Below are 24642 nucleotides of genomic sequence, written 5' to 3'. Positions count from 1 at the left end.
AAACCACAGTACACAGTGGAACACAACCCCCTCAACCCTTGCATACTACCTTAAGGCCATAGAGCAGGGGCTGGAACAGGAACGTGACAGGAGGGCCCACAAATTTGCTGCACAGGAATCTGAAATGGAGTGCACAGAAATCATCCCTTTAACAACTACAAAGCAGAAAATTGATATGAAAACATAGGGCTGCTCGATTATGGCAAAAATGATAATCACGATTATTTTCACTGAAATTGAGATCACGATTATTTGACGATATTTATTTAACCCTTTAAGACCTACTATAGAACCAAGTCCACCAGAGCTTTTTTTTTTTTTTTTACATGCTGTAGTGCCATTTGTGGGAGCATTTCAAGTTGCTATACATCAATACAACTGTTATAGCCCATATTTTATGCATTAAGTCCATAGTAATTACATAAATTGCAAAAAAGTGCAATAAACTACAAAAAAATTTGAAAATCGCTTTTGTTTTGTTTACATATATTTCTACTTGGAGAAATTTAAGAGGTTTATCCCTCAAAACTTTAAATACAATAAAGTTGCAAAAAATAGTTTCCCACCACAGGAAATTTATTTTGAGTGTCTTCATAGTTTTATTTTGGAGATACAGCAATTTTTATATACTGCAGGAAAAACAAAAAACAATCCTATGATGCAAATTTGCAAAGAAAACAGCAGGTGCATCATTTCACTGTGGGAAGTGTTACGAACAGCTGATAGGAACGGCAAAGCGTGTTTCTGGAATATTATGTTTTTGTTCCTGCAAGCGCTTTTTATGCAATTTTTGCAAAGCTATATGTGGAACGAAACCGTGACCGAGGACAAGCTGATGGCATAAGATGTAAGTACAACTCCTCCGGTTTCATATGCAAAACAAATTATTGCGCTAGCTTACACGGTTCAGGTTCTACAGGGATTTAAAAATAGTTACGCAAAACGGAGCGTGCTGCTCTGACCGGCTTTAAAGGGTTAACAATGACTTTAAAAAATAATATAAAATAGTGTGCAACACCACTGAAGTTTTTTTTTTTTTAAACTCTCTTTTCAACCAACGGCAGTCATCCTCTCCAAATAACTTCTGCTTAGCTTTCCGAGCTTCCCTCGGGTCCTCTTAATCAGCGGTCTCCAACCTTTTTTGCGCCACGGACCGGTTTATGCCCGACAATATTTTCACGGACCGGCCTTTAAGGTGTCGCGGATAAATGAGGGAGGGGCTAATAATCGGCTCAGTCATTTTTAATGATCGTTGAAAGCCCAGATCGTAATCGTGATTAAAATTCGATTAATTGAGCAGCCCTATGAAAACAGCATAAACAACCAGAGGAATAGAGAAAATACACTCTTTAATCTTAAAGTCAATCTACTGTGCTCATTTCATGCGTCATATTTTAATTCCTAGCCTAATCACTTTGAATGATTCCCAGTTACAAATAGTCCTTATTTATGTCATGCTGGGGCTTTGTACAGTCCCATATCTTAAAAAAAAGAAGAAAAAAAAAGTAATTTCAGCTCCTCCCGCTTCAAGTCCCTCTTCCTTTAAGTAAGCTTTCTTCTGGTTGGCTGCCTCTCACAAACCAAAGGTTTGAACAACACATGATTGAGCTACTTTGTCTGGGATGACAGTATTAGACATGTTAGCTCACAAGGGTATTAGAATGCCAAGAATAAAAGGTTATAGGTCTGTGTTACCTTGCTTGACAGAAATCATTGTAAACTCTTGGCATTTCTGATCATCTGCTGAAAAGACGACTACCGCAACTGAGTAAGTGAAACCTTTGTCAACAAAACTGTCTAATTTTTTTTTTTACAGTGCTGCTGATTTTTCTTTAGCTGCGGCTAAAAACCTCTTCAGACAGATTCCAAAGATTCCTCAATGCAGGAAAAAGCCTGGCTGCTAGCTCGCAGAAAAACCTTGTGCACATGCTGACCTCCCTGTTTAAAACTCTAGCCATGTTTAATATGAGCACTAACATATCAACAGTATATTAAAGAAAGAACATTCATTATGGCTTTACATTAACATTGGTATAGATGCACTTACTTTTGAGAGTTGGGAAAACATTCACACATGTGTAACTTCACTAGTACAATCTTAAAGCTTTCAATAATAGTGTCAGTATTTTTAAAGATATGGTATAAAAATGTCTAAAACAGGCATTTTCTCACACCCCTCCACCCCCAATTCTGAGGCGCCAATCAGCAGGAAGGATATGAGCCATAATCATATTGTTGCGGTGATGCACAGAAGAACTTCATGGCCATTTTAGATATGTGCTGACAGACATCTACTCATTTTAGGCCATGAAAATAGGTAGGTACCTTTTGTTTTGTTTTTTTAAATAGTACATCTCTGTACACTGAAATTAAAATTATGAATCTCTTCACATTCACTCAGAGAAAAGCCTTAGAATATCCACCCAGGATCATTCAAGGTAGTCTACCGAGTCGTGAGATTTACTTCTAGCAGGACTTTGGCTGCAAGTCTCCATCAATTCAGAAAATTCTCTCCACTCCACATGAACTGATTCCCTGGATACTTGGATAATGATATGTTTTGCTTTTTCTTGAGAACATCAAGATTATGCCTCCAAATTCTTTTTACTTCAATTTGATATGCACTTTTGAAGTGATGACATGAAATATTCAGTTTGGCCAAATTCTGAAACGTAAATAATCCTTCCAAAAATTCCTGGCCCCAGTTAATCCCTTTCAAACTTGGCCAGACCTCACTTCTCACTAAACGTTCACGTAAGTGACAAACCAAATCAATCACACAGAAGTAATTACATGTCTGAAATTCGATTATACAATTTTTTAAATCACTTTCTCCAACACATCCTGTATAATCATAATGCGTTAAAGACAGAGTGCTGCTGAACTGTCCAGTCACAGTTTCAAAGTGATGGGTCAGCCTACTGTTGGCTTCAGCCTGATTTGCTCTGTGTTGGGACAGGATTAAAACCTCCTCCTGAGCAGAGAAATAATCTGAAGATTACCCACTACATCCAAGAGGCAGTTACATAAGCATTCAAAGCCTCCAAAACTGTGCTTTCCTTCTATGACTGAATTCATTTCATTAAGTGATTTTAAATCTAAACTACGAATCCTTGAGGCCAAGTCCATAACATGCAACTGTTTCAATTAGATTGATTGTCATTTTAACTGACTTTTTTATTTTTTTGTATTCTTTCACTTATTGTTGCATGTGTGTTGTTGCTGCCTGTGTTTGAGTAATTTCTGTAACTGTGAGACATCTGCTGCTGCCTATCTTGGCCAGGTCTCCCTTGAAAAAGAGGTTTTTAATCTCAATGGGATCTTCCTGGTTAAATAAAGGTTAATAAATAAATAAATAAAAATATTACTGTAGCAGCTGAAAGAGGCTCCTTTTATAGTCAAGTAATCTCATATCCAGTCACACATTCATTGTTACTGTCTGGCTCAGAGGAGACAGCAGCAGTCATTTTAAAGTAAAAATAAAACGAAGGCTTGGTAAATATAATCCAATCTAATAGAAACGAATACTGAAAGTAAGTACTGAGACTAGGAACTTCAAACTATTATCAAACCGTAGTTCAACAAAGGAAGGAAGAACAAACCACTTAGTCACACAGCACCCAGACAGAGAAGCCGAGTTGTGAGAACTTCCACTCTTAACATTGCGGACGAATGGTGAGAACAAGTCAGCGGACATAGCAAGTCAAAGCAAAACAAAACCAATGACAGCCATAAAGTCACGTCACAGCGACATACCGTTACCAACCTTTTCCCACCCACCACGAACACAGCTTGAAAATTTCAACAAAAAAAAAAAAAAAAAAAGTCAGGCAACATCACTCACTTCTCACACTGAAAGACCTGTGAATAATATATCTGACTTCCTGTTCCAGCTCAGCGACTCCAAAACACACAAAAAAAACATGTGACCGCAGAAGTAGAGTAAGCCAAACGCAGAGCACCTCAAAAACGCTGCAGCAGAAATCAACCCGAGTAACAAAATCTCCTGCTCTGTGTTTAAGCACTTGAATCTAAGTATTTTCTCTGGCCGTGCTTAAACATATCTCAGTAATTCTTCTAACAAGCAGGTGCTTTACCAAGTCAGAGTATATTTAAGCGTTTAAACATTGCACGTTTTGACGTTGCTGCAACTTGTGCAAAGAGCTAAAGGTCAGCAGTAGCCAACTGATCTGATCAATGGTTAACCTGGCTTCATATATTAAAACCATCCTGCTCTTTCTGGTATGGGAAGGATGCTGCAAATAGGAGGCTGATACAGGAAATAGAAGATAACCCTGACAAAGACAAGACTGTCCTGTCACATGTCCACTACCCACAGGCTGCAAAACTAAAGCAGAGTTTTCTTACACAATCAGCATTATAATTTAGAAAACAAACTAAGAAAGTATAATTCAATGCTTTTTTTTAAGATAAGTATTAAAAAGGTTTGTAGTTTAAAACTGTTTACAGTCAGAAAGAGGCAGTGTCTACAGCAAAATAGACAAAAGAGGAAAGCCTATATCAAGCCCTGTCCAACAGTAAATGACAGGCCTGGCCTGTTGTAATCACTACCTCTTAAACAAAAATTTACTGGTTTCTTCCAAATGGAGAGAGAAGTGTGCAAACACACACCTTTTTTGAAAGATTCAGCAGATATTCCTCTTATCTTAATCTCGCTCTGGATTACATTCATAGACAGAAAGCATGAGGCATTAAAGTAGAGTCAACTGATCTAAACACAGAGGAAATGCTAAGAACTTAGCTGAGGCCGACTTGAGGGCAAAGACAGGGTGGTTTCTTTGGCGAAGGCAGACCCAAACATCAATTATGCTCCAAACCCTCTTTCCCAAAGCCAAGGATAATCTTGCTCAGCAGGGCTCAATTATAGGTTATTTCTAGCTAGACTCAGTCCACATTGTGCACTACATTATGCCAAGTCTTCCAACACAATCAATAAAATGTATCCCTAACTCAGAGTATGTAATACTATGCATTTATCATAAAGCACAATGAAAAAGAAGAGGCTTTTGGAAGTTAACTTTATGAAAGTGCGACAAATGGTGACAGACTGCTAGTTTCAAAACAGCTACACAACTACTAGTAGCTATAAATGAAAACAAACAAACAACTTACTGTAACAAATCCTCCCAGTGTCTTCTAATGTTCCTTACCCATTATCACCAACATTAAAACTACCTATCTGTCAACTTTTTTTTTCGTTACAGACTCATGAATATTCTTATCTTCACAGTTTCACAGGAAGCCTTCGTTGTGGTGTGTGACTTTCCCACCAACAGAATGAAAGAAAACAGCGGTGCTGTTCAATGTTAAGCACTCTGGAAATATAATTTGCATTGGAGTTAATGCTCAATGCATTAGAATGTGACCAAAGACAGGTCCTAGTAGTAGGGTTGTGCAATTCCAATTGTCATTGTACCTTTCAGCACATCTCTTTCCTTTACTTCATACTGCTTTCTTTAGTTTTTCAGTTGATTTATGATTAGAGTTTAAGGATAATTAATTACAAAGTGAACTTTTGTCTTTTTTCAGTTTAATACATCAATTTAACTCCATTTTTAAATAATTGTAAATCATTTCAACGTTCATAAGAGTGACCCAAACAACTGATAATATTTGTTTTTGCCATAACAGAACAGGCCTAGATCTCAGCAAACACACACACTAGGGGAAATGGTTAACTGAACAGCAAGGAGTTAAACCAAATTTGTGTCTGTTCCTTAGAATCTTCTTTCCTCACTTGTCCAGTTAATGATTTAGCTTTGTGCAAATACAAACACAGAGACACCTGGATCAAACCTATGTTTAGATAAGATGTCTACCCGTCATTACTGCACCAAATAAATGACACGTGGTATATTATATGCTATGCACACATCACATGAACTTTGGAGTCGTGTCCGAAATTGATATTGAAGGTGATAATATAAAACCAACCGACTACTAGGTCAAAGGATATCAAAGCTTGTGCTTAAGGAAATAACCTAGCTAAGCAAGATGTTTGTGCAATTCAAAACCCATATCCAGGTGCCAACATGACAGCCATGAGAGATGGGTATAGATAATAAACCAAGAAAAAAAAAAAGCTTCAAGTATTAAAATAAGCAGAAACAGAACACCCAAATATGGTAGCACCTGACCACTACTGCACAGCAAATACACAGCAAACAAACCCAAAAACTATGAATGACTTCGGTCAATAAGACACATCAAATGTTTTATGCTGCATAAGATTTTTATACACTCCACTAAAATGTTTATTTAACAGTTAATCCTTGCAGGGGGCAGCTTACTGAGAGCCCACTGTTGGGGCATTTCACAGAGCTTGGTTTTTCATCCACATACTCTTTAATGCCATTAACGTCTTTCCAGATTAAAGCAAACACACTAATTCACTGGAATTATGTCCCAGATAATCACAGAGAGATGGTGATCTGCAATCTAGGGGGATTCCCCCTAGTTGGTACACATCTGTACTGCCATCAGAGGCTTATCCTGGTAGATTTTGGGGCAGGGGCAGAAGAGCTGTAAGTCAGTTGCAAAGACCCACAGTCTAGCAGCCCAGTGTCAGTACATCACTACAAAGGGTTGTGTTTACAACATTTAAAGTAAGTGATGTGTGACTTTATAACAAGTTCACCTTAGCTGCAGTGCAGTACTTAACAGCCATTATACTGCAGTAGAAGCAAAGACATTAGATAACACTATTTTTGGTATCATTTCTTAACTTGAACTCACAAAACTCTTAATAAAGATTAAACAAATTCAGGAGAATTTAGACAGGGGTATTTTATGCCTTTTCTGACACACAGCAGAAGGTAGTCTATTTTAGATGCGTTCAGTGGAAATACTGTATGTGGGTTAGGTGAAGGTGCCTGAACAGAGTACGTAGGAGTGAATATGATGACCACTCACTGGAGGTAAATGCATCAGACAATCCGCTTGTTAAGTGTGATGTCTTTATGCTCCTTGAGTTCCCATTGAGAGTTAAAAATAATCTAGTGCAGCTGTCAGGGCATCTATGAAAAATGGCATTTAGTGGAATCAGAAGTTAGTAGCAAATTGTCTAAGTAGTCGACATCGATTGCTGAAAGACCATAATCTTACTTATGTAAAAAAAACTTTTGGATGGTCCCTTATTCACAAGGGGTCATCAAAGCAGGTTGGTTTGCTAAATGTGATTTGACAGATTTTTACAGCTGATGCTCTTCTTGATGCTACACCCCCCCCCTCCCCCCCAAAGGGATTTGTGCTTTCCCCTTAGCTGTGAATCAGGGATCATTCGCTTGTGAGGCAAAGCACTACACTATGGAGCCAACATATTCTAATTTAGTGCTTAGAAAAACTTGCATAGGTAGAGAATGAAATGTTTTGGTGGTGCTTCTCTCAAGCAAAGACCTCACTTGAAATGACATCACTTAACAAGCAGACTAGCGCAACCTGACATCTCACACACTTTGCAACAGGAAGATGGCAATTTAAAGCCAAGATAAAGTCCAATCTAGCTAGGCTGGACATTTATTTTTTTAATCAGGTGATGTCTAGAAAAGATTACTTGGCTAGCAGTGCATGTGTAAAACCAGCAATGCATTGCGTCTGGAAAGTTTTACAGTCAAAATCTGATCTTTTTTTAAATGTTTCACAGGCAACTAAATGTTTAAATAAGAGTAAATAGACATTATTCACTCTTACTCAACTGCTTTTAGTGTAAACAAGACAAAAGACCATCCAGTAGTGGTCAGTTTCTACTACTACTGCCACTCCAGTACTTTCATATACTTCACCCAAAGCTATTCCTGTACTTTCTTGGTAATACACTTTGTTGGTATATAAACCTTTAATTCAGCCTCTCAGCACTCTGGAAAAAGGTTTTTACTCAGGATCTCTTAATTTTTCTGTATTCATCTTTCCTTCAGTCCTGATGGTGTACCATTGCTGTCACAGAATTCACCACAACATGATGTGGCCACCACCGTGTTCAACTGTGTAGAAAGTAATGTGGTGTTTGTGTCCAAATAGTTCAATCAATGTTTTGCTTTTTTCTGTCTGAGAGACCTTAAGGTGTCTTTTGGCAAACTCTCAGTGTACTGATGGTTGTCCTTGATAGTTACCATAGGGCTGTATTTTCAACCATGTTTCTCAAATGGGTCACAAAGTATACTGACAGCTGCCCAAGTATTTTTTATAGACAAATTTAACCCCCCCCCCCGAATGGCACCATGAACAATTCCCAATGTGAAAGTTCAGTCACTACTAATGAGACCCAACAAACTTCCGTTTCCCTCCCATATCTGACCAAGTCTTTTAATGCTGCAGAAACACCTTAGTATCCAAAAATTAAAACAAATTATTGTAGGAAGATCAAGGATCGGTGATAGAAGTATGATGCACCGGGATTCAACTATCACAACAAACAATGTGTCATCAACTCGACGTTTCAGTTGTTTATATGTTTGCTCTTGTTATTGTGCAGCATATGTGCAGACTATGTGTAAAACATAACCGAATGCGGAATTTTGAACATGGATTTGGCATGGATTTTTAGCATACATTCTATATATGCTGCATGTTTTGCAATCTGTGCAAATATGCATAACAATGTTTCTGTTCTTCAGATCACTGTCCTAATTTATTTGAGCAAAGGAGCGAACACAAACTGGCTTTTCTTCTTCTTATATAGTTTGGCTATCTCCACTTCCAGCCAGACAGCAGACTGACCAGATTCCTTTCTGCCTGTATCCAAGTGTCACTGCTTGGGTCTCAACAGAAAAGGAACAAATGCTTCATTGTGGGTCTTGATGCACTCTGAACAGGGGAATGAAGTCCTCGCAGGGATGATAGATGCAAATCTCGAAGTTCTCTCATTGTTATGCCCATGCACATGAAGCACCATGCTTGAATATGATTATTTCCTTTAAGCCACTCATAGTCATAACGTAATAAAATAATGCATCTTTATTTTCCTGAATAATGTCCCAGATTTAAAAAGAAAATAGCGCATTAAACACTGTTGGTTAACTCTGTGCTCGTGTTTACTTTGATCACAGCGGGTAAGTATACCAAACAAGTTTCACAGCAATTTATTTCCCACGACATGAACGTGAAAAGCAATGCTAAAGATGATGCTAAAGATGTACATAAAAAAAAGACTGATGTGGCTAACATACAGGAGAATAAGCTTCAATGTAGCCTTTAGTTAGCAACTAGCCTGCTGTTAATACTCCACTAAGGGTACTGCTAAGCAAAGGGCTAGCTAGCAACAGCAGCAGCCAGTTGTCAACTACAAGTTAACGTTCAACATGTAAGCTAACGAGCTGGCAGCGATAAAAGTAATGACAAAAGGAATCTGATCGATGCTAAACTTGCAAGGTAGACAGGCGATTAACTCGCCCCAGCACAGCAGCCAAACTCCCTCTTTTAGCATGCTACGGCAGCCGATTTTGGTACCACAGTTGGAGAGCTAACCTCAACGGCAAAGTTAATCGTGGAACTTGGCATAAGCCAACGTTAACTACATTCGATAGCAACCTCCCGTGCCCTCATTCACCTCACTATACGTTAAGCCGACGTTACTCACAACTTTTGTTTCTTCTCCTCTTAGTTGAGCTAGGTGGCTAGCTTGCAGACGATCTTTTCATTCGCCGAACAAGCTTCAACATCCTGGCCCTTCTCCATTGGAAGGATTTGCGTAGTGGTGTGATTTTTTTTTTCTCAGTCGGTTTCTGTGGTGGAAGAGCCCCACAGCCAGAACAGACGGCAGCTTGTTTGCCCCGCCTTCTTTGTTCTGATTGGCTCTGATGGTGTACGCCTACACAGAACTCTACGTTCTACCGGACAAGGAAAGTGCCAGTCTTGATAGAACGACCTGTTGATTGGATGACGTCTTCTGCGGGAGGTTCACACGAATCTACCTTTTTTCCCCCTTTCTTTTTCAATCTTACGAGAGTACACCGGCCTTGCGCGGATAGGCGGGTAGTCGGAAGAGACGCAGTATGTCAGGTATTTGAGCATTGCTGACGGCAGTATCGAGTAATCACAAAAATATCAGTTAGAAAGCTTCCAAACGGATACAGAGATTAAGTATTATTTCATTCTGCGGACTAAACAAACATTATATATTATTATGTTAAAATGTGGAATCAGCTGTATTGTCTCTTTTTTTAAACGATCATTTGGATATATTTGTTGAGGCGTGTGGGCATGCCTGCAGTGTGTGTCGTGCCTCTTATGGAGCACTTTGGTCAAATTTGACTGGATTGTCAGTTACCGATAAATCTGTTCTGGTATCATTTATTACTCATAAAAATATATAAATATAACGCGGAGGGGACTACTCTATCTCTGTAAATAAACCAATTAAACCAATATAAAGTACTTAATATAAGACTAACTGTGGTACTGCAAAAATTGGGAATGATTTTGTTTGCATCACTATATGAAGAAAGTGGAGAAACCAAAGGCCAGCAGTTATGAGCTCCTTTCATAAACACTAACTGATATAAAATCATAAAACTGATTAAACTTCATATTTCAAAAATGACCAGCTGTCTTCATCAAAAGAGTCATGAAGTCCTTGTATTATTTGACACTTATAAAAATATAATTTTGGCAAAATTAAATATAAAACACGTTTCGTCATAAAAGGAGTATTTACTTCCTAAAAAAAAAAAAAATTTCATCCCAAATATGATGATTTATTGCCTTAATTGTAGGTTAGCTGAGCAGTGCTGCTAACTTTCCAAAACAGATTCAGGTTCAGACTCTGGCTAGGACCCTCCAAGACTTTTTCAAATACACTCTGGTGTTGTCTTGGCAGTATGATTTGTTGAAATATGAACATTCACAACTGCCTTTAAGCACTCTGAAAAGGGTTTTCACTCAGGATTGCTTAATTTTTGCTTCCATCATTCCTCCAGTTTCTCCCATTCCTGTAAAGCATTGCTGATGCTACCATCACATGTTTGACTGTACTAACTGTAAGGGGGTGATGCTGACTGCCTCATATTTCTTCATTTGTTTGTCTGCACACCACGTGATATTGCTTCTCAAGCTCAAGGTCTGAGAGTCCTTAAGGTACCTTTTGGCAAACTCCCAGCTCACTGTCACATGCTCATTACTGAGGAATGTCTTCCATCTGACCATTTTACCATCAAGACCTGATTAGTGGAGGCCTGCACTGATGTGAGCAGTCTGGGTAACTTTTTAAATCAGACGTTATATTTGTAAATGCCTCTACACATATCTGAAGTAAAATCACACTTAGCTTAGCATTACTACAAGTAGTGACCAATTCTCATTCACAATAGGGTAAGAAAGCCACATCGTGTTTTTTTCAGTTATACAACTTTGTTAGTGCTTTCACTTATAGACACACGAAAGCACAGGTTTTAAAATGTTATGGCTGTCTGTTCAGCTCCAAAGTGCACCTTCTGTGCTATAAACTGTCAAAAATTAAGACCAGATTTCTTAATGCTCAAAATGTGGAAAAGAAAACAAAGAGAAGCCATTATTATTATTAGACTGGTAAGTACCAAATATTAAAAACTCAAAAGATATGTTACCCGTTCCACCTTTCATTAAATTCTGTAATTTGTCATGTACAGATTAACCCCTTACACCTTAGTTGTTTTTGAAGGTAGCCAAGCATTGCATATTCACTGAGCAACCTAAGGTAGGACTACTGCTGCTGTTATGGATGTGGTCGTTACTGTACTCATGCCTGACGATTCAAGTTTGGCAAAACCTTTTTTTTTTTTCTCCATTGTCATAGGGCTGTTATTTATTTATTTTCAGATCTCATTCTTAACATTCTATAACTGTTTAGTTGTTGATAATTATGTCCAAAGACCTGGCTTTACCCATATATTCACCTCCCTGTAAAAACTAGAAATTCTATAAGCTCTTGCTCTTTGATAGAAAGGATAGCAGCGCCCCCTAGTGGTTATTTGATAAAATGAGACGTGTTTACAAGTTTTATTTAAGACATTGATAAGAAGGTGATGAATTCATGCAGAAAATCTCTCCAACACTGGTGAGGATGAAAAAGGAAAGGAAATACTTAAATAGGTGTGCATCAATGTACAGTGACACACATTATGTAACATATCAAAGTTGTCCTTTTAAAAAAAATATATATTGTTTTTCATATTTTCTGATCGTTTATATTTGCACTAATCTGAATACGTTATTTTTACAGTTATGCACACTGAATGTTACCGTACATCCATCCTCACAGTCTTTAAGCCTGTCCAGCTGGTGCTGCTGGAGCATTTTTCTTACATTCTTCACACACATGGTGGCAGGGTCTGTGAGGATAATGTTTGGGTAAGTGTCATGCTGAGGCGTAAGGGTATTGATCATCCAAAGAGAGGAGAAAAAATAACAATGGCTGATAAAAATAAGTATCTGTAACATTTTTAAATAATTGTTTTTATGTCATTTATTAAAGGTGGACCAGCACAATGACACAATTTCCTCTGGGATTAATAAAGTAATTTGATTCCGAATGACTTTTGAATGCTTGCACTGTAACTCTGGTGGTCAATAAACAAGTCAGAAGAGCAATTACTCAGAGAATATTAAAAAAATAAAGTAAAATGAAATAAAAACAAATGGACAATCAAATATACAACGAAAAACCACAAAGTTAGTCTTTTTCCGATTATCAACACTCCTCTTCCTAGAATCTGCGAATATTACCACACAACATGATAATATTACACAAACAGAAATTCAGCACCTGCTCTCCCTGTGTCTGTGACCAGGGTGATCTCTCTTTGACCAGGGTCCAATCCCCGGTCCACCCTGAATGCCAAGCTCCTGGAATTTGCTCCGACAAGTGCCCACATAGGATGCTTTCCCCACTGCAAATCCAAGGATCCCTGCAACTGAAGAAGAACAATTATTTCATTAATCACTGCTGCCACTTACAAACTGAGATCCAAGATACTGAAAGACACAAACCTGCTAGTTTTGGAAAAGGACCAAATCGCTTTGATGATTTCCAAATACCTATGGAGGGAAAAAAGTGATAACTATAGAAACACCTGCTTTACTTTGATCAATATCATGCAATTTAAAGTACGGGGTTTGAATGTTAATGCTTTACCTTGGTAGATGAGACCACCGGTGACAGCCATGCTGCCCAGAGACAATGGAAGCGCTAAAAACAGAAATCAAGTCAAACAGAAGTTACTCTGAAGCTGATCAAAGCCACAAACTGCTGGACAGCATTTGAGGAAATATTATAATAGAATCAGAGTAAAGTTATTTTAAAAAGCCAGCATTCAAAACAAATACATAATGCATAAAAGGTAAGTTTTTCTGTCTGTGATTAAATGGCGATATTTCCCATATGAATGAATCCACTAGAAGACGTTAATTTTGCTTTGTTTGCCTATAGTTCAACCTAAATGAACTTTGGAGTAATGAGACATATACCAAAACTCAACCTCATGTCCATCTAATGGGATGGAAAGGACGGATACAGGAAGAAGTGATTGCTGCCACTGCATGTTTACATAACTGCTTGATGAGAGAAGATGAGCAGCAGCTGTGTGGTCAGTGGTGAGAGGCCGGGCCAAGATAGAGACTAAAGACAACGATGTGTTGCCACATGAAACACCAATAATCTTCAGTTTGGGAATTCTTTATCTAAAAAAGCCTGACCACAATATTTTCTTTAGTGCAAGCTGCTCACAGTAGCTTATACAATCTTAAGCTTTTGATGTGATAATTATTTTCTGACAGTCGTATAAAAGATGTGTGGGTGTGCATAAATGACTGATATATCTTTAAACCTCTTGTGTTTTTTTTCTTCTACTACTTTTTCCAGATCGGGTGTTTTTTTCCCCCCTTAGTTTTATCTAGAACCTCTTTTTTACCTCTGGACACTCCCAGCCAAGCTTCACCCAACCTTAACCCTAAGTAAAAGCTCTGATCAGGCAGGGCAGAGTGGTTATAGTATTTAAATGATTTCTTTAAAAGCAATGCATATATAAATAATCATGATCAAATAAACACATTGTAGTCACAACTGAGAGAATGACGAAAGTATAAAATCTTACTATGAGTTACTTACCCTCTTACTGATCTGCCCCCCTTTTTTAAGACCACACACTGAATTCCGCAGTGAAGAATGTAAACCCTCAACGGTAAGCTTGATTGATGACCCCTATCCCCTACTTCTACTACAAAAACCCTGCTTACACATCAAAGAACATTTCCAAGTCTTGTCTCTCAATGGGAGACATTTCAACAAATTGTTAATGAAAATTTGTGACACACATGAGAGCATTTACTGAATGTCTGAAAGAGACTACCTCTGTACCAGAAGCTCTCCTCTTGGCACTCTTTCCAAACTTTTCTCACATCTTCTCTGTGAACATGGGCATCACTCAATGGGCACTGTAAGAAAGAGAATAGAGGTTAGTTATCATATGTGACATATAGCATTGCATCTGGGCTCAAAATGTCTAGTACAAATTTGTTTGCCACTCACTTTCCACCCTCCTTTAATGGGAGCTGAACCTGAACCAGCAGCTGCCGGTTCCTCGGTCGGCACTGTTTGCCCACTTATTTCAGCACTCATGATCTTAGACCCTTCAGTAGTTTATTGCTGGAGCTCTATTATGCTGCTTTTGAAGCTTCCCCTTGCCTGTGTCAAATGCAACAAGCTGTAATAGAACTTCCTGGACTAGACTTTTAACTCCGCCTTCCTAACAGAGCTCTGCCCAGTCAGATTTGTTTGAGCATGAGGATGACAAGCCAAAACAGGTCAGGTTCACCTCTGTATAACAGTTTAGACGTCAGTGTTTGACACACCTTTTTTGCCTACAGCTTCGTGTTTGCTCTTTCATATCACTATTTAGTAGACCCACAAGTGTGGGTAAAGGTAACATATTATCTACATGTGTTTAGGCTAAAGATTCAATATACGCAGTCAAACTTCATAACAAGATCACCTATTATCGGTTATTTCATTGGACACACATCCCTATAAGCCAAAGGTCAAGGTTTTCTTTACTACCACTAATAAAAATGCAGATATCAGTGCTACAGTTTCTCTAATAATGGTATATATAATCTGTACTTAAATACCTTTCAACAGGTCACAGCTTAAGGAGCAAAGGCTCACTTATCCATGAAGCAAACACATTTGTTTTACTACTTATTTATTAACATCACTGCTGAGCATTAATTAAATAGTTTAAATTTCTATATCCTAACAACTGCAACTGCACAAATTCTACAAAAATGCTCTGATTTAGAAAAAAAAATAGTAGCTGTTCACCAGTACAGAACTAATACATAACATTATTCTAAATAACGTATGACTAAAAAGAATTAATTTAAAACTGATCCAGGCCAATGCATAAGGCATCGTATTTAATATGTGAGGTATTTCCTACAAATTTCTAAGTGTACCTGCCAAATAAATTTAATTAGGTTTAAAAAAAAAAAAGGGGGGGGGGGCTACATTCTCCTCTAAAATGTAGTTTAATAGCATAAAAATGAAAACGCACATCAAATGCAAAGTAACCCACCTTGAATCCACTATTAAATGCCCATATGCTGTAAACTAGTGCCGACTAGGACTGTCAATGCATAAAGAGTTTAACTGGAAGGCAAAGGAACTACATACACGACTGTGCAGTGGACAACTCAGTAGGCCGTTTTACCCATTTCCACCAGTACAAAGTAATACAAATTTAATCATGGCTGTATTGAGTAAGGTTCTGTGGTTTAAATAACCTGGTGAGCTTCTCTATACTCACACGGGGTATAGTTGCTTAGCTAATCATTTAAACAGAGTCATGTGAGTAACACCATAATGTTACTGATATATAAAAAAACAACTTTGGGCCCAACAATGTTGCTACGTTTGCATTCGTTCGTCTTGTACAAAAACTGAGATTTATAGTCACATGACAAACAGGGCATACTAAATTTGACAGGGTAACGTAAATGAAGGTAAGTGCTCAGAAAGACTTTATTTATCCCCAAGGGGCAATTAAGAGTGGTATTTAGGGCAGCATCACTGCAAACATTCCGGAAATTTAAGTGCTGTCGTCCTTACCTTGGTAAAATCAAAACATAACTCACATTACCAAATACACCGTGTCCTACTTCCAACAAACGGCGTTGACTTTAAGCGAACCCAAACCGCGATTACACTGGGAAGTCAATTTAGAAGTAGAACTACCAATCAGATTTCATCGTGGGTTGGTTTCAATTTTGCACGAGGAAATTCTAGTGATTGACGTGCGAATAGCACGGCCTGTTTTGAGAACTATGACCAATCACATTTTGTTGAGGGAGGAGCTGGTGTCTTTTCCCTCCCTGTCATGACATGACACCTCGACTAGCCAATTGACAGCGAGCAAAGGCGGAGGCGAATGAGGCTGACCTTCAATCCACAGCTGCGGGCGTGGCTTACATTGACAAGGCCCGCCTATTGGCCGGTCTGCGGACTTCCCACAGACAGTTGTATGTTTCATAAAAATGCACTCTGATGCGGCAAGTAAGTAGTAACGTTAGAGAGGTTTTTCTGGATCAATTTGGGACCCCATAGCGCGTGTGGCACAGACGTTAATAGTCTTGCTCTGTTTTGAACAACAGTTTTGTCTCATGGTCGTGTGGCGTTTGATGAGGACGCGTGAATTCTGTGCTATTTGCTGCTCTCTTTGTATTTGCTAGTGCTGTCTTGTGCGACAACAAAGGGAGGATAGCTGGTGTAATTTTAGCTGTTTGGACATGTGGAAGGTTATATTTGACACTGAAGGTTTTGCGAAGTTAATTTTTCGAGTCGCGTTAGCGGTGCTCGGCTGAATGCGGCTGACGTTAGTTAAATTCAGAAGGTTTTCGATGGTTAAACGGCGTGTTGAGCTGTTTATATTCATCTTCATGGGTCACGTACAGCAGGTATCAGCTCACATTTGGCATCCACGCAGGACCATTGCAAATCGGTCAATATTCTGGTCAACTGCGGACTCTTACAGGGAATGAAAATTGTGACGCAGTTGTGTAAAACAGCTTTCATTGCCTGCTGCAGCACTGCCGCCGGGTTTTGCGCCATCTACACCAGCTGCTGCAAACGCCTGTGCGTTGGTTTTGTGCCAGAACACATATAATGTTGTATATTTTTCAAACAACGTAAAATGCATTCAATCAGTTGGTGTAAATGTTGGGGGTAGAAGGGTCTGAGAGAAGTAGTTGTTTTGCAAATGCATGGGAATTGTAGTTTAGTATCCCAAACAGAGCTTAGCTTCCAATGGCCTGTTTAGAGGAAATGGACTACAACGCCCATACGTCCAAACTCTCCAGATACTTTGTAAACTCTGTGCAAGTTGCGCGTCTGCACTGCTATTTTAGGTATGCAGCTAGTGCTATCTGCTCGGCAGTGTACTGGTTTGAGTGTGGTTTTGGCCTCTGAAAAAAATGTTAAAATCATCGGTGTTTGGTGACAGCTTTTAATCGACAGTGCACAGAAGGCTTGAAGCGAGAAGGTAGCATGCATGATCGTTCTCACGTCTTTAGAGGAATGCAGTCCCTCCCTCATTCGTGTGAGATATTTTCAGCAACGTAGATCTTTGAAAACTGGAAATCAAGCGATAGTAGTGCGTGCTCTGTGAATGTTGTGTGATTCCTAATCAAAGATCACCTGGGATTTGAGTCCAGTGTTCTTACTGGGGCTGTGATGATGTCACCTTCTTGTACCCTTGTGCTCATGCCAAGCATGATCAGGAGCATAAAGCTGAGTGTCACGGTTTAGTTTAGTTCTTTTCTGACGTTATATTTATTTTTTGGAAATAGATTTTCAGCTGAATTCCCACTTGACTACACTGGCCAGCATCCATAAGATCCACCACACCTTGCACAGGCTGGTAAATGCATATTAGCAATATGTTTATGTGTGCTTTATTTTAGCATGCATGTGCCCTGTACATCTGTGTCCTACTCACACATATTTGTTTTGAATAGAACTTGGCAGAAGACGTTGGACAGGACAGCCACCCCTCAGGTAACTCTACAGCTGCTCCTTTTTTATGTTTTTAAAAAAAATCGGTTTAGTGTTTTTATCAGGCCAGATGTACATTAACATATCACTTTCTGAAGTGGACTCTCAGTGCTTGGCTAGTACTCAAATGTTTTGCTATAGAAAGTTGGCATAATGCATGTCGTCCTTAAAGATTTATTCTTTCATTTTCTCCTCTGTTTACTTCCCTAGCTTGTTGCTCTAAAGCCATGCCTCCTAGGAAAAAGAGGAGACCCTCTGCTGGAGATGACATGTCAGCCAAGAAAAGTCGCCAGGACAGGTGCGAGATCCCTTTAATTAAATATTCAGTGAACTTGAATATGTGCAGTACACAGTTTATTTTGCCATTCGTAAACATATAATAAACGGTGTACTGCACGTGTAGTATGGTTGAAATTTTCTTTTTCCTTCACAGCGTTTTCAGAAAACATGAAACATCCCAAATCCGAGAGGAGGAGATGTTTTCTAGTAAAAGATGCTTGGAGTGGTTCTATGAATATGCAGGTGAGCACTTACTGGACACACTCTTAGTTTCATTGCATTTGACCTCTTCTCAGTGCATACATGGGAAATTGCTGCTATTGACATTTGTTTATCATGAATAGGCTGTGATGATGTGGTGGGTCCAGAGGGCATGGAAAAATTCTGTGAGGACATCGGGGTGGAGCCGGAGAATGTAAGCGCATATTTAAAATCTTTCATATTTCGACATCTGTTTATCTCTCTGGCATTTTCTTTAATGACATCCTTTTGGCAGTGGTGACAATTTGCATTTCTGATACTTTATAAAAGTCTATCTTTTAATCTGCATTCTCAATCAGCAGTCCTAGACCTTTAAGGTCATGTGATATGTAATGGATTGAGTATCTTGTATTTAAGAATATCTGCAACTGTCATTTGTTGCTTGTGCTCAGGTGGTGATGCTGGTTCTTGCTTGGAAGCTGGATGCCCAGAGTATGGGATATTTCACCCTTCAGGAGTGGCTGAGAGGCATGGGCTCATTGCAGTATGTCATTTACTTACTTTAGTGCTTTTTTCTTCTTCTTCATTTTTTAAAATATAATACAGTTTTCAAGATTTCCTATTTAGATTGATGTGTTTTCTTAGTGTAACTTGCATTAAATTGGATCCTGTAACATACCTAAGCTAGTTTTCTGCTGCCGTCAGGTGTGATTCGACTGAGAGGCTGAGGAATTCACTTGACTACCTGAGATCTGTCCTAAATGACAGCACCAGCTTTAAGCTCATTTATAGATATGCCTTTGATTTTGCTCGGGTGAGTGGAGCAGTCAACACACAGCATTCAACAACCAGGTTAAATTCATTTGAACAAATACAAAAATCTCAGTAAGAAACAGTAAACATTGTAATCTGGCTGTCTGACTTGACTGTCTGTTTGGACTTGTTGCATTGATTTGAGAAAGTCTTGGGTGTTCTGATTGTACAGGAAAAGGATCAGAGGAGTTTGGACTTGAACACAGCCAAATGTATGTTGGGGCTTCTTCTGGGAAAGACGTGGCCTTTGTTTCCTGTGTTTAATCAGTTTCTAGAGGTAAGCAGTTTGGTTGGTTGGGGTGTTTGTTTTGTTTTTTAAGAAAATCAGTCACAGAAGTCTCGTGGAGTAGTTGTATATACCATCATTTGTTGCCCATTTTAACCTTGGAAAGAGCTGTTGTATCTAAAAAGCTATCACTCTAAAGGATTTATTTGTTATTCCTCAGCAATCAAAGTACAAAGTCATCAACAAAGACCAATGGTGCAATGTTTTAGAGTTCAGCAGGACAATCAACCTGGACCTCAGCAACTATGATGAAGATGGTGCCTGTAAGTGAGCACACATTTACGTGTAGCTGAGTGTTACCCAAATACTAATTTTGTAATATACTGAAATTTGTGCCTCATCTTTGTTTTTGTTTGTTTTTTTTCATTAGGGCCTGTTTTGTTGGACGAGTTTGTGGAATGGTACAAAGAAAGACAGATGTCATAACTGCAGCGCAAAAATGGGAAAGTAATACAACTGTGACAACAACGACTCTGAGAATCAATAACCAATAAGTAACCAATACAAAAAAAAGTAAAGGAGTGACTGTGGGTGCTTCCTGGGGAAAGGAGGGGTTTGGGCTGTGGGTGGGCTAGGGTGGGGTTGCTGGGTTTGCAGCCTGCATGCACGCTGCTCAGAGCGTGGAGGCAGGAGGGCTGCTGTGCTCCCTACCGAAGTTGCGTAGTGGGCAAGCTTGCAGCAATCCCCAGTGGCATTGCTCTCTCACTGTGACATGTCATATTGCTGTCTGTGTTAGGATAACGTGGTGTCATACATGGATGATGGAAGCAAAATGGTATCGTGTGGGAGAACCACTCCTCACCCCTTGTCTTCAGCACAGAGAAACTGAGAGAAGTGACCATTCATGCATTGTGTCTGAGTCTTAAATAGGGTCACTTTGACCTGGGCACATTAAAGTATTATACATCTGTGCAATGAACTTGAACTTGAGCTTTTCTGGACAGATAGCACTTAATATTTTTTTTTTTTTTTGGTCATATTTTGAGTTTCATAGGAGTACTTCAAGAAGCACACTGTGTCAAATGGTTGATTGCAAGTTTCTATTCTATTGATTTGTGCCAGTTTGTAGTTGTTTTTTGTTTGTTTTTCTTCTTTCCCCTCCAGTTTTGATTGCTTCAGCTTTTTTTGTTGTTGTTTTTTTTTGTTTTTGCTTCTAGCTATTCATTTGCTAGCCCCCTGCAAAGGCTTCAGACCTCATAACACCAAACAGTTTAGCATTGCTGCTTACTAACTCTTATTACAGTACAGCGGTGAGCCACTAGTGCTCTGATCAGCATTTATTGGTCTGATGACTGATTTATGTATCTACGTTCTGTAGATGAGAGTATTACTGTGCCTCAAAACATGGAAGTCACTTTGTGTGTCCCACACACATACCAATAAACCCAAATGTACATACACGTGTGATAAGAGTACATGCACACAGACACACTGAGTGGTCAGGGATTATTTCAGGATGAACTCAGACTGTTTTGGCTGTGTTATAAGTTGACATAGAGCTAGTTGGTGTCCATTTTGTCTTGATATGTGGCATCTGTTTGTCTTCCTTAGTCCACTGATAGTTTCAGGTCTCCTCTTACCAGTAGCATCTCTCCCAACACTGACGGTGTTAATGTAACTGCAGTGGAAGACCGGTGACCCTCTCAGGATGAGGTCCTTTAGGTTTGAGTAGTAAGGTACGTTTGGTGAAAGTGTTGCTTTGTACCACCCATAGGATGTACTCAAAACAGTGGACACTGACAGTTTGGAACTTTGTGATGATGCTATGCTGTTCTTTTCGCCTAGTATAATGTTCTTGTAACACATGTATAAATTTTTGTCTTTGGCTGTGATGTGATGCTGAATTGTCAGAAGATTTAATATTTGCATGCATGCTCTGACAGAGCCTTTTGTGAATGGATGAGATTTTTTGAAAACATTTTTCAAACTTTTTGTTTTTGTTTTGTACAGGTTTTTGTGCAAGTGTTTTGTGCTTAATTTCATAAACACAATCATGTTCTTTGAATTCTGATGATAAACATGATTGTGTCTATTAAGACCTGGAACACACCTGTAACCTCATGGTGGAACAGGAGTTCCCTCCTGCATTTACCCTTTGTTACACATCCTTACATATGCTGCAAAACTTTGGCAAACTGCAGGCAATGCAGACAGTAGCCTGTTTTGCTACTGTTGCACTACATTGTCATGACATACATAAACGCTTCCATAAATCCATTTCATTTGAAAACTACACAGAAACCTTTGTCGTCACTACAATGCATCAACCATCAGCATAAACCTTAAGACTAAAGTAGTTGTAGGATTGCTTACCAAATACTGTGTAGAGATCAGTGGTTTAGTCTTCTCCCTTGATAATGCAGGAGGATGAACAGCCTTGTCCCAACTGTATATATGTATGTAAACTATGTGTCTATATGTCTGTTTTCACTATAACCTGTGTCTATACAAGTAAATAAAATGGTTTATTAACTTATTTATGGCTTATGTTCTGGTTATTTAGTTGATAGTTCACCCTTGTTTAACCTTATAATGTCAAGTGTATCACATTTAATACATAGGATTTTGAGACCTCTACATCATCAGTTTTTGTACCTGTAATAGCTAAATAAATTGCACAAAAATCTGGGATGTAGCAAATATACAAATAAAAATGTATATGTGCAAATTGATATTTTTATTATTATTTGCTAAAATGTTCAATTAGAGATACAAAAAAAAATCTGTAAATTATTTCATGACTTGGTCTTTAACATCACTGAATTTAGGTTTTTATACACAAATTTGAGCCATCACACTGGACTTCCTTCAGAAGTCAGAAATTCTGTTCATGAATGCAAGTAAATAACTCATTTGGCATCTTATTTTGCAGAAATAAGTCAAACATGAAAGATAAGCATGGTGCATTGATAAAGACTGCATTTAAGTGCTCTGTGGCAGCCCTAGCCAATGAATGATTATAGCTTACATTTCATTCCAAAGTCACACATAATATACAATTCACAATATTTTTGACATTCACAGGATAACTTAAGCTCAGAGAATCATGCCTATCATCTGGGTGGCTTTTCAAGTGTTTAGCATGAATTGACTTGTCATTAAATATGACTGATGTTTGAAGTGTTTAAATAGATTGGTGGGTATTCTGGTGTAAGCGAAGAAGCAACAGGTTCCTCTGTGTATTGTCTCTGTTGCTGATAGGTTCTATTTCCTTCCGAGCCATGTTTCTTATTGTCCTGTGGAGATCTCCATGTAAGCTCAACGGCCTCCTCTGGCGGTAGTGTTACAGGAATAGGAGGTGGGGCAACTTGTGGTGGTTTGATGTCATGGCTCCTGTAGCGGGGAAGATCATACAACAAATCTGTAGCGCTTCTCTCATCTGGTGAAGCAGAGGGATTTGATCGTGGCAGGGGTTTGATGTCCGGCTTAGACTTGCGATAATAAACACCGGTGTCAACTTGTGGACTGTGGTCATCAGCTGTAGGAGATACATCCCCACTGAAATCCACCGTGTCCCACATTTTTCTCTCTGATGACATGACTTTTAGGGCACTGAGGCCTTTTCTTTCCTTCCTATCAGAGAGCAAAAGAGGGCTTGGATTCTCATATGTGGTGTTGGGTGAGTTGTAAAGCTTGTGAAGAGCACCTCCGGATGCAGAAGAAGTACTATTGGCACTAATGGATGAGAATTTATGTGTTGGCTTTACATCTGATTTCCAACTGTCTTGCTTTATTTTAACATCACTTTTGATGCTGGAGGAGTACAGCTGGGGAAGTTCTGGTTTTGCAGGTGAAGCCTGCTGTGGAGGTGTTGTATTCAGACCCGTCTTTAGTGCTGGTGTAGAGATTTTAGACAGATGATGACCAACACCAGTCCATTTTATCTCTGGTGGTATATCTGCATTTGCATTGTGTCTTTGTTCAGTCCTTCTCCTTACTTCATCCTCAAAGCTCAGACTGGATACTCTCTTTGGAGCAAGTGATGAATTTCTGTCCTTTTCACTTTCCTGTGCAACATTTACCATTTGGCTCTTGCCACTGGGGGAGAAAGAACTATCAGATAGCGATGAAGTTTTCATAATTGAACGCTTATAGATTGGAAAGTCAACATATGTCATGCCTGGAGGAGCTCTATTTTCTGTTATCTCATCTTCACTGCTGCTGCTGCTGGAAGAGGAATCAGAGGGTTGCACATGTTTGTTTTCAGGATTCAGAGAAGAGGAGTCTGGCGGAGGTGATGAGGGCAATTTGGATGGTTGAGAACTCGGTGATGTGATTTCAAGGCGCTTTCTAAATCGGGAGACACCAAGATTCATTGTGGCCCATCGTGACTGGAGCTCAGAGTTTATCTCTGGTGTTGTGCTGACGTTGTCTTTTCGATCTTCCGTCAACTCATCTGTTATAACAACATACTTTTCTAATGTAATATTGGAATCTTTCTTTGAAATGTGAGGAAGCTTAAACAGTGTAGAAGTTGGAGAGCCTAAGTTGCTAGCCATTTTAACAGGCTGGTCTGTAGTCCGACCTTCACTCTCATCACTGCTGGAGGAGGACTTAGGTGAACGTGTCTTGATATCCAGATGCTTTTTGACATAGGGGATAGTGCTGAGGCCTATTTCAGGCAATCTTGAATCTGGTTTAATAGCAACTGGGCGGTTTCTTAAATCTTCCATCCCATCCTCATCTGAGCTGCTTGATGTGTAAATAGGATCATGACGTTTGGTTTGAGATTGTTGAAACCCCGTTGAGCCCAAACTCTGCTTCTTTGTCTGGCCCCTTTTTTCATCTTCACTGTCACTACTTGAAGATGACTCAGAAGCTGATAATACTGATTTGATGTCTGCAGTATGATGAACATATTGGGTTTTTGTGTAAAGCAAATCAGTTTCTTGCCTTGGACTATATATATCTGCTTGTTCCTGTTTCTTTATGTGTTTCGTTGTTTCCTCCTCACTGTCACTGCTAGAAGATGTGTCCGAATCTACAGATGGTGCTTTGATATCTAGGCGCCGCTTAACTCGAGGAA

At 39.0% G+C, this 24642-nt stretch overlaps 4 protein-coding genes across 8 annotated transcripts in view; 1 reads left to right on the top strand and 3 right to left on the bottom strand.

Moving 5' to 3' along the window:
• Positions 1-9800, bottom strand: part of fryl (furry homolog, like) — a 75773-nt gene extending 65973 nt beyond the window's left edge. Inside the window, exons 1-2 of one of the 2 annotated variants that reach the window (XM_005923336.3) lie at positions 9596-9800; positions 50-119 (exon numbers count right to left, since the gene is read on the bottom strand). The gene's annotated coding sequence lies outside the window, so the exon portion shown is untranslated. The remainder of the gene's footprint in view (positions 1-49; positions 120-9595) is intronic. The other variant, XM_042221399.1, reaches the window with a different exon arrangement.
• A 2175-nt stretch (positions 9801-11975) lies between these two features.
• ociad2 (OCIA domain containing 2) lies at positions 11976-16115 on the bottom strand. 3 transcript variants are annotated; one of them, XM_042221401.1, is made up of 8 exons: positions 16097-16115; positions 14519-14674; positions 14340-14424; positions 13127-13180; positions 12982-13029; positions 12758-12905; positions 12240-12323; positions 11976-12046 (listed from the first exon to the last, which is right to left on the bottom strand). In XM_042221401.1, the coding sequence occupies exons 2-7, from the start codon at positions 14606-14608 to the stop codon at positions 12257-12259; spliced, it is 492 nt and encodes a 163-aa protein (XP_042077335.1). In that variant the 5' UTR covers positions 14609-14674; positions 16097-16115; the 3' UTR covers positions 11976-12046; positions 12240-12256. The 3 variants fall into 3 exon arrangements, with proteins under 3 accessions (XP_042077335.1, XP_005923389.1, XP_005923388.1); XM_005923327.3 differs by lacking the exon at positions 16097-16115 and having other exon boundaries at positions 12235-12323; positions 14519-15433; XM_005923326.3 differs by lacking the exon at positions 16097-16115 and having other exon boundaries at positions 14519-15427.
• Positions 16116-16464: 349 nt separating this feature from the next.
• Positions 16465-22092, top strand: dcun1d4 (DCN1, defective in cullin neddylation 1, domain containing 4 (S. cerevisiae)). Of its 2 annotated transcripts, none has more exons than XM_005923325.2 (11): positions 16465-16540; positions 17833-17903; positions 18001-18040; positions 18248-18335; positions 18471-18559; positions 18661-18731; positions 18970-19061; positions 19223-19331; positions 19503-19607; positions 19777-19879; positions 19987-22092. In XM_005923325.2, exons 1-11 carry the CDS (start codon positions 16522-16524, stop codon positions 20040-20042), a joined length of 843 nt encoding a protein of 280 aa, XP_005923387.1. In that variant the 5' UTR covers positions 16465-16521; the 3' UTR covers positions 20043-22092. The 2 variants fall into 2 exon arrangements, with proteins under 2 accessions (XP_005923387.1, XP_014189374.1); XM_014333888.1 differs by lacking the exon at positions 16465-16540 and adding an exon at positions 16547-17525.
• Positions 22093-23768: 1676 nt separating this feature from the next.
• The window catches only part of LOC102289376 (serine-rich adhesin for platelets), a 16323-nt gene continuing 15449 nt past the window's right edge, over positions 23769-24642 (bottom strand). Inside the window, exon 6 of the mRNA XM_042221336.1 lies at positions 23769-23783. Within this exon, the coding sequence (XP_042077270.1) occupies positions 23769-23783 (15 nt within the window). The remainder of the gene's footprint in view (positions 23784-24642) is intronic.

This window comes from Haplochromis burtoni, unplaced genomic scaffold, assembly GCF_018398535.1.
Source record: "Haplochromis burtoni strain Fernald_Lab_line unplaced genomic scaffold, NCSU_Asbu1 Contig_65, whole genome shotgun sequence".
In the NCBI taxonomy this organism is placed as follows: domain Eukaryota; kingdom Metazoa; phylum Chordata; class Actinopteri; order Cichliformes; family Cichlidae; genus Haplochromis; species Haplochromis burtoni.
Note: the sequence above shows the minus strand (reverse complement) of the source record. Positions and strands in the feature narration are given on the sequence as shown.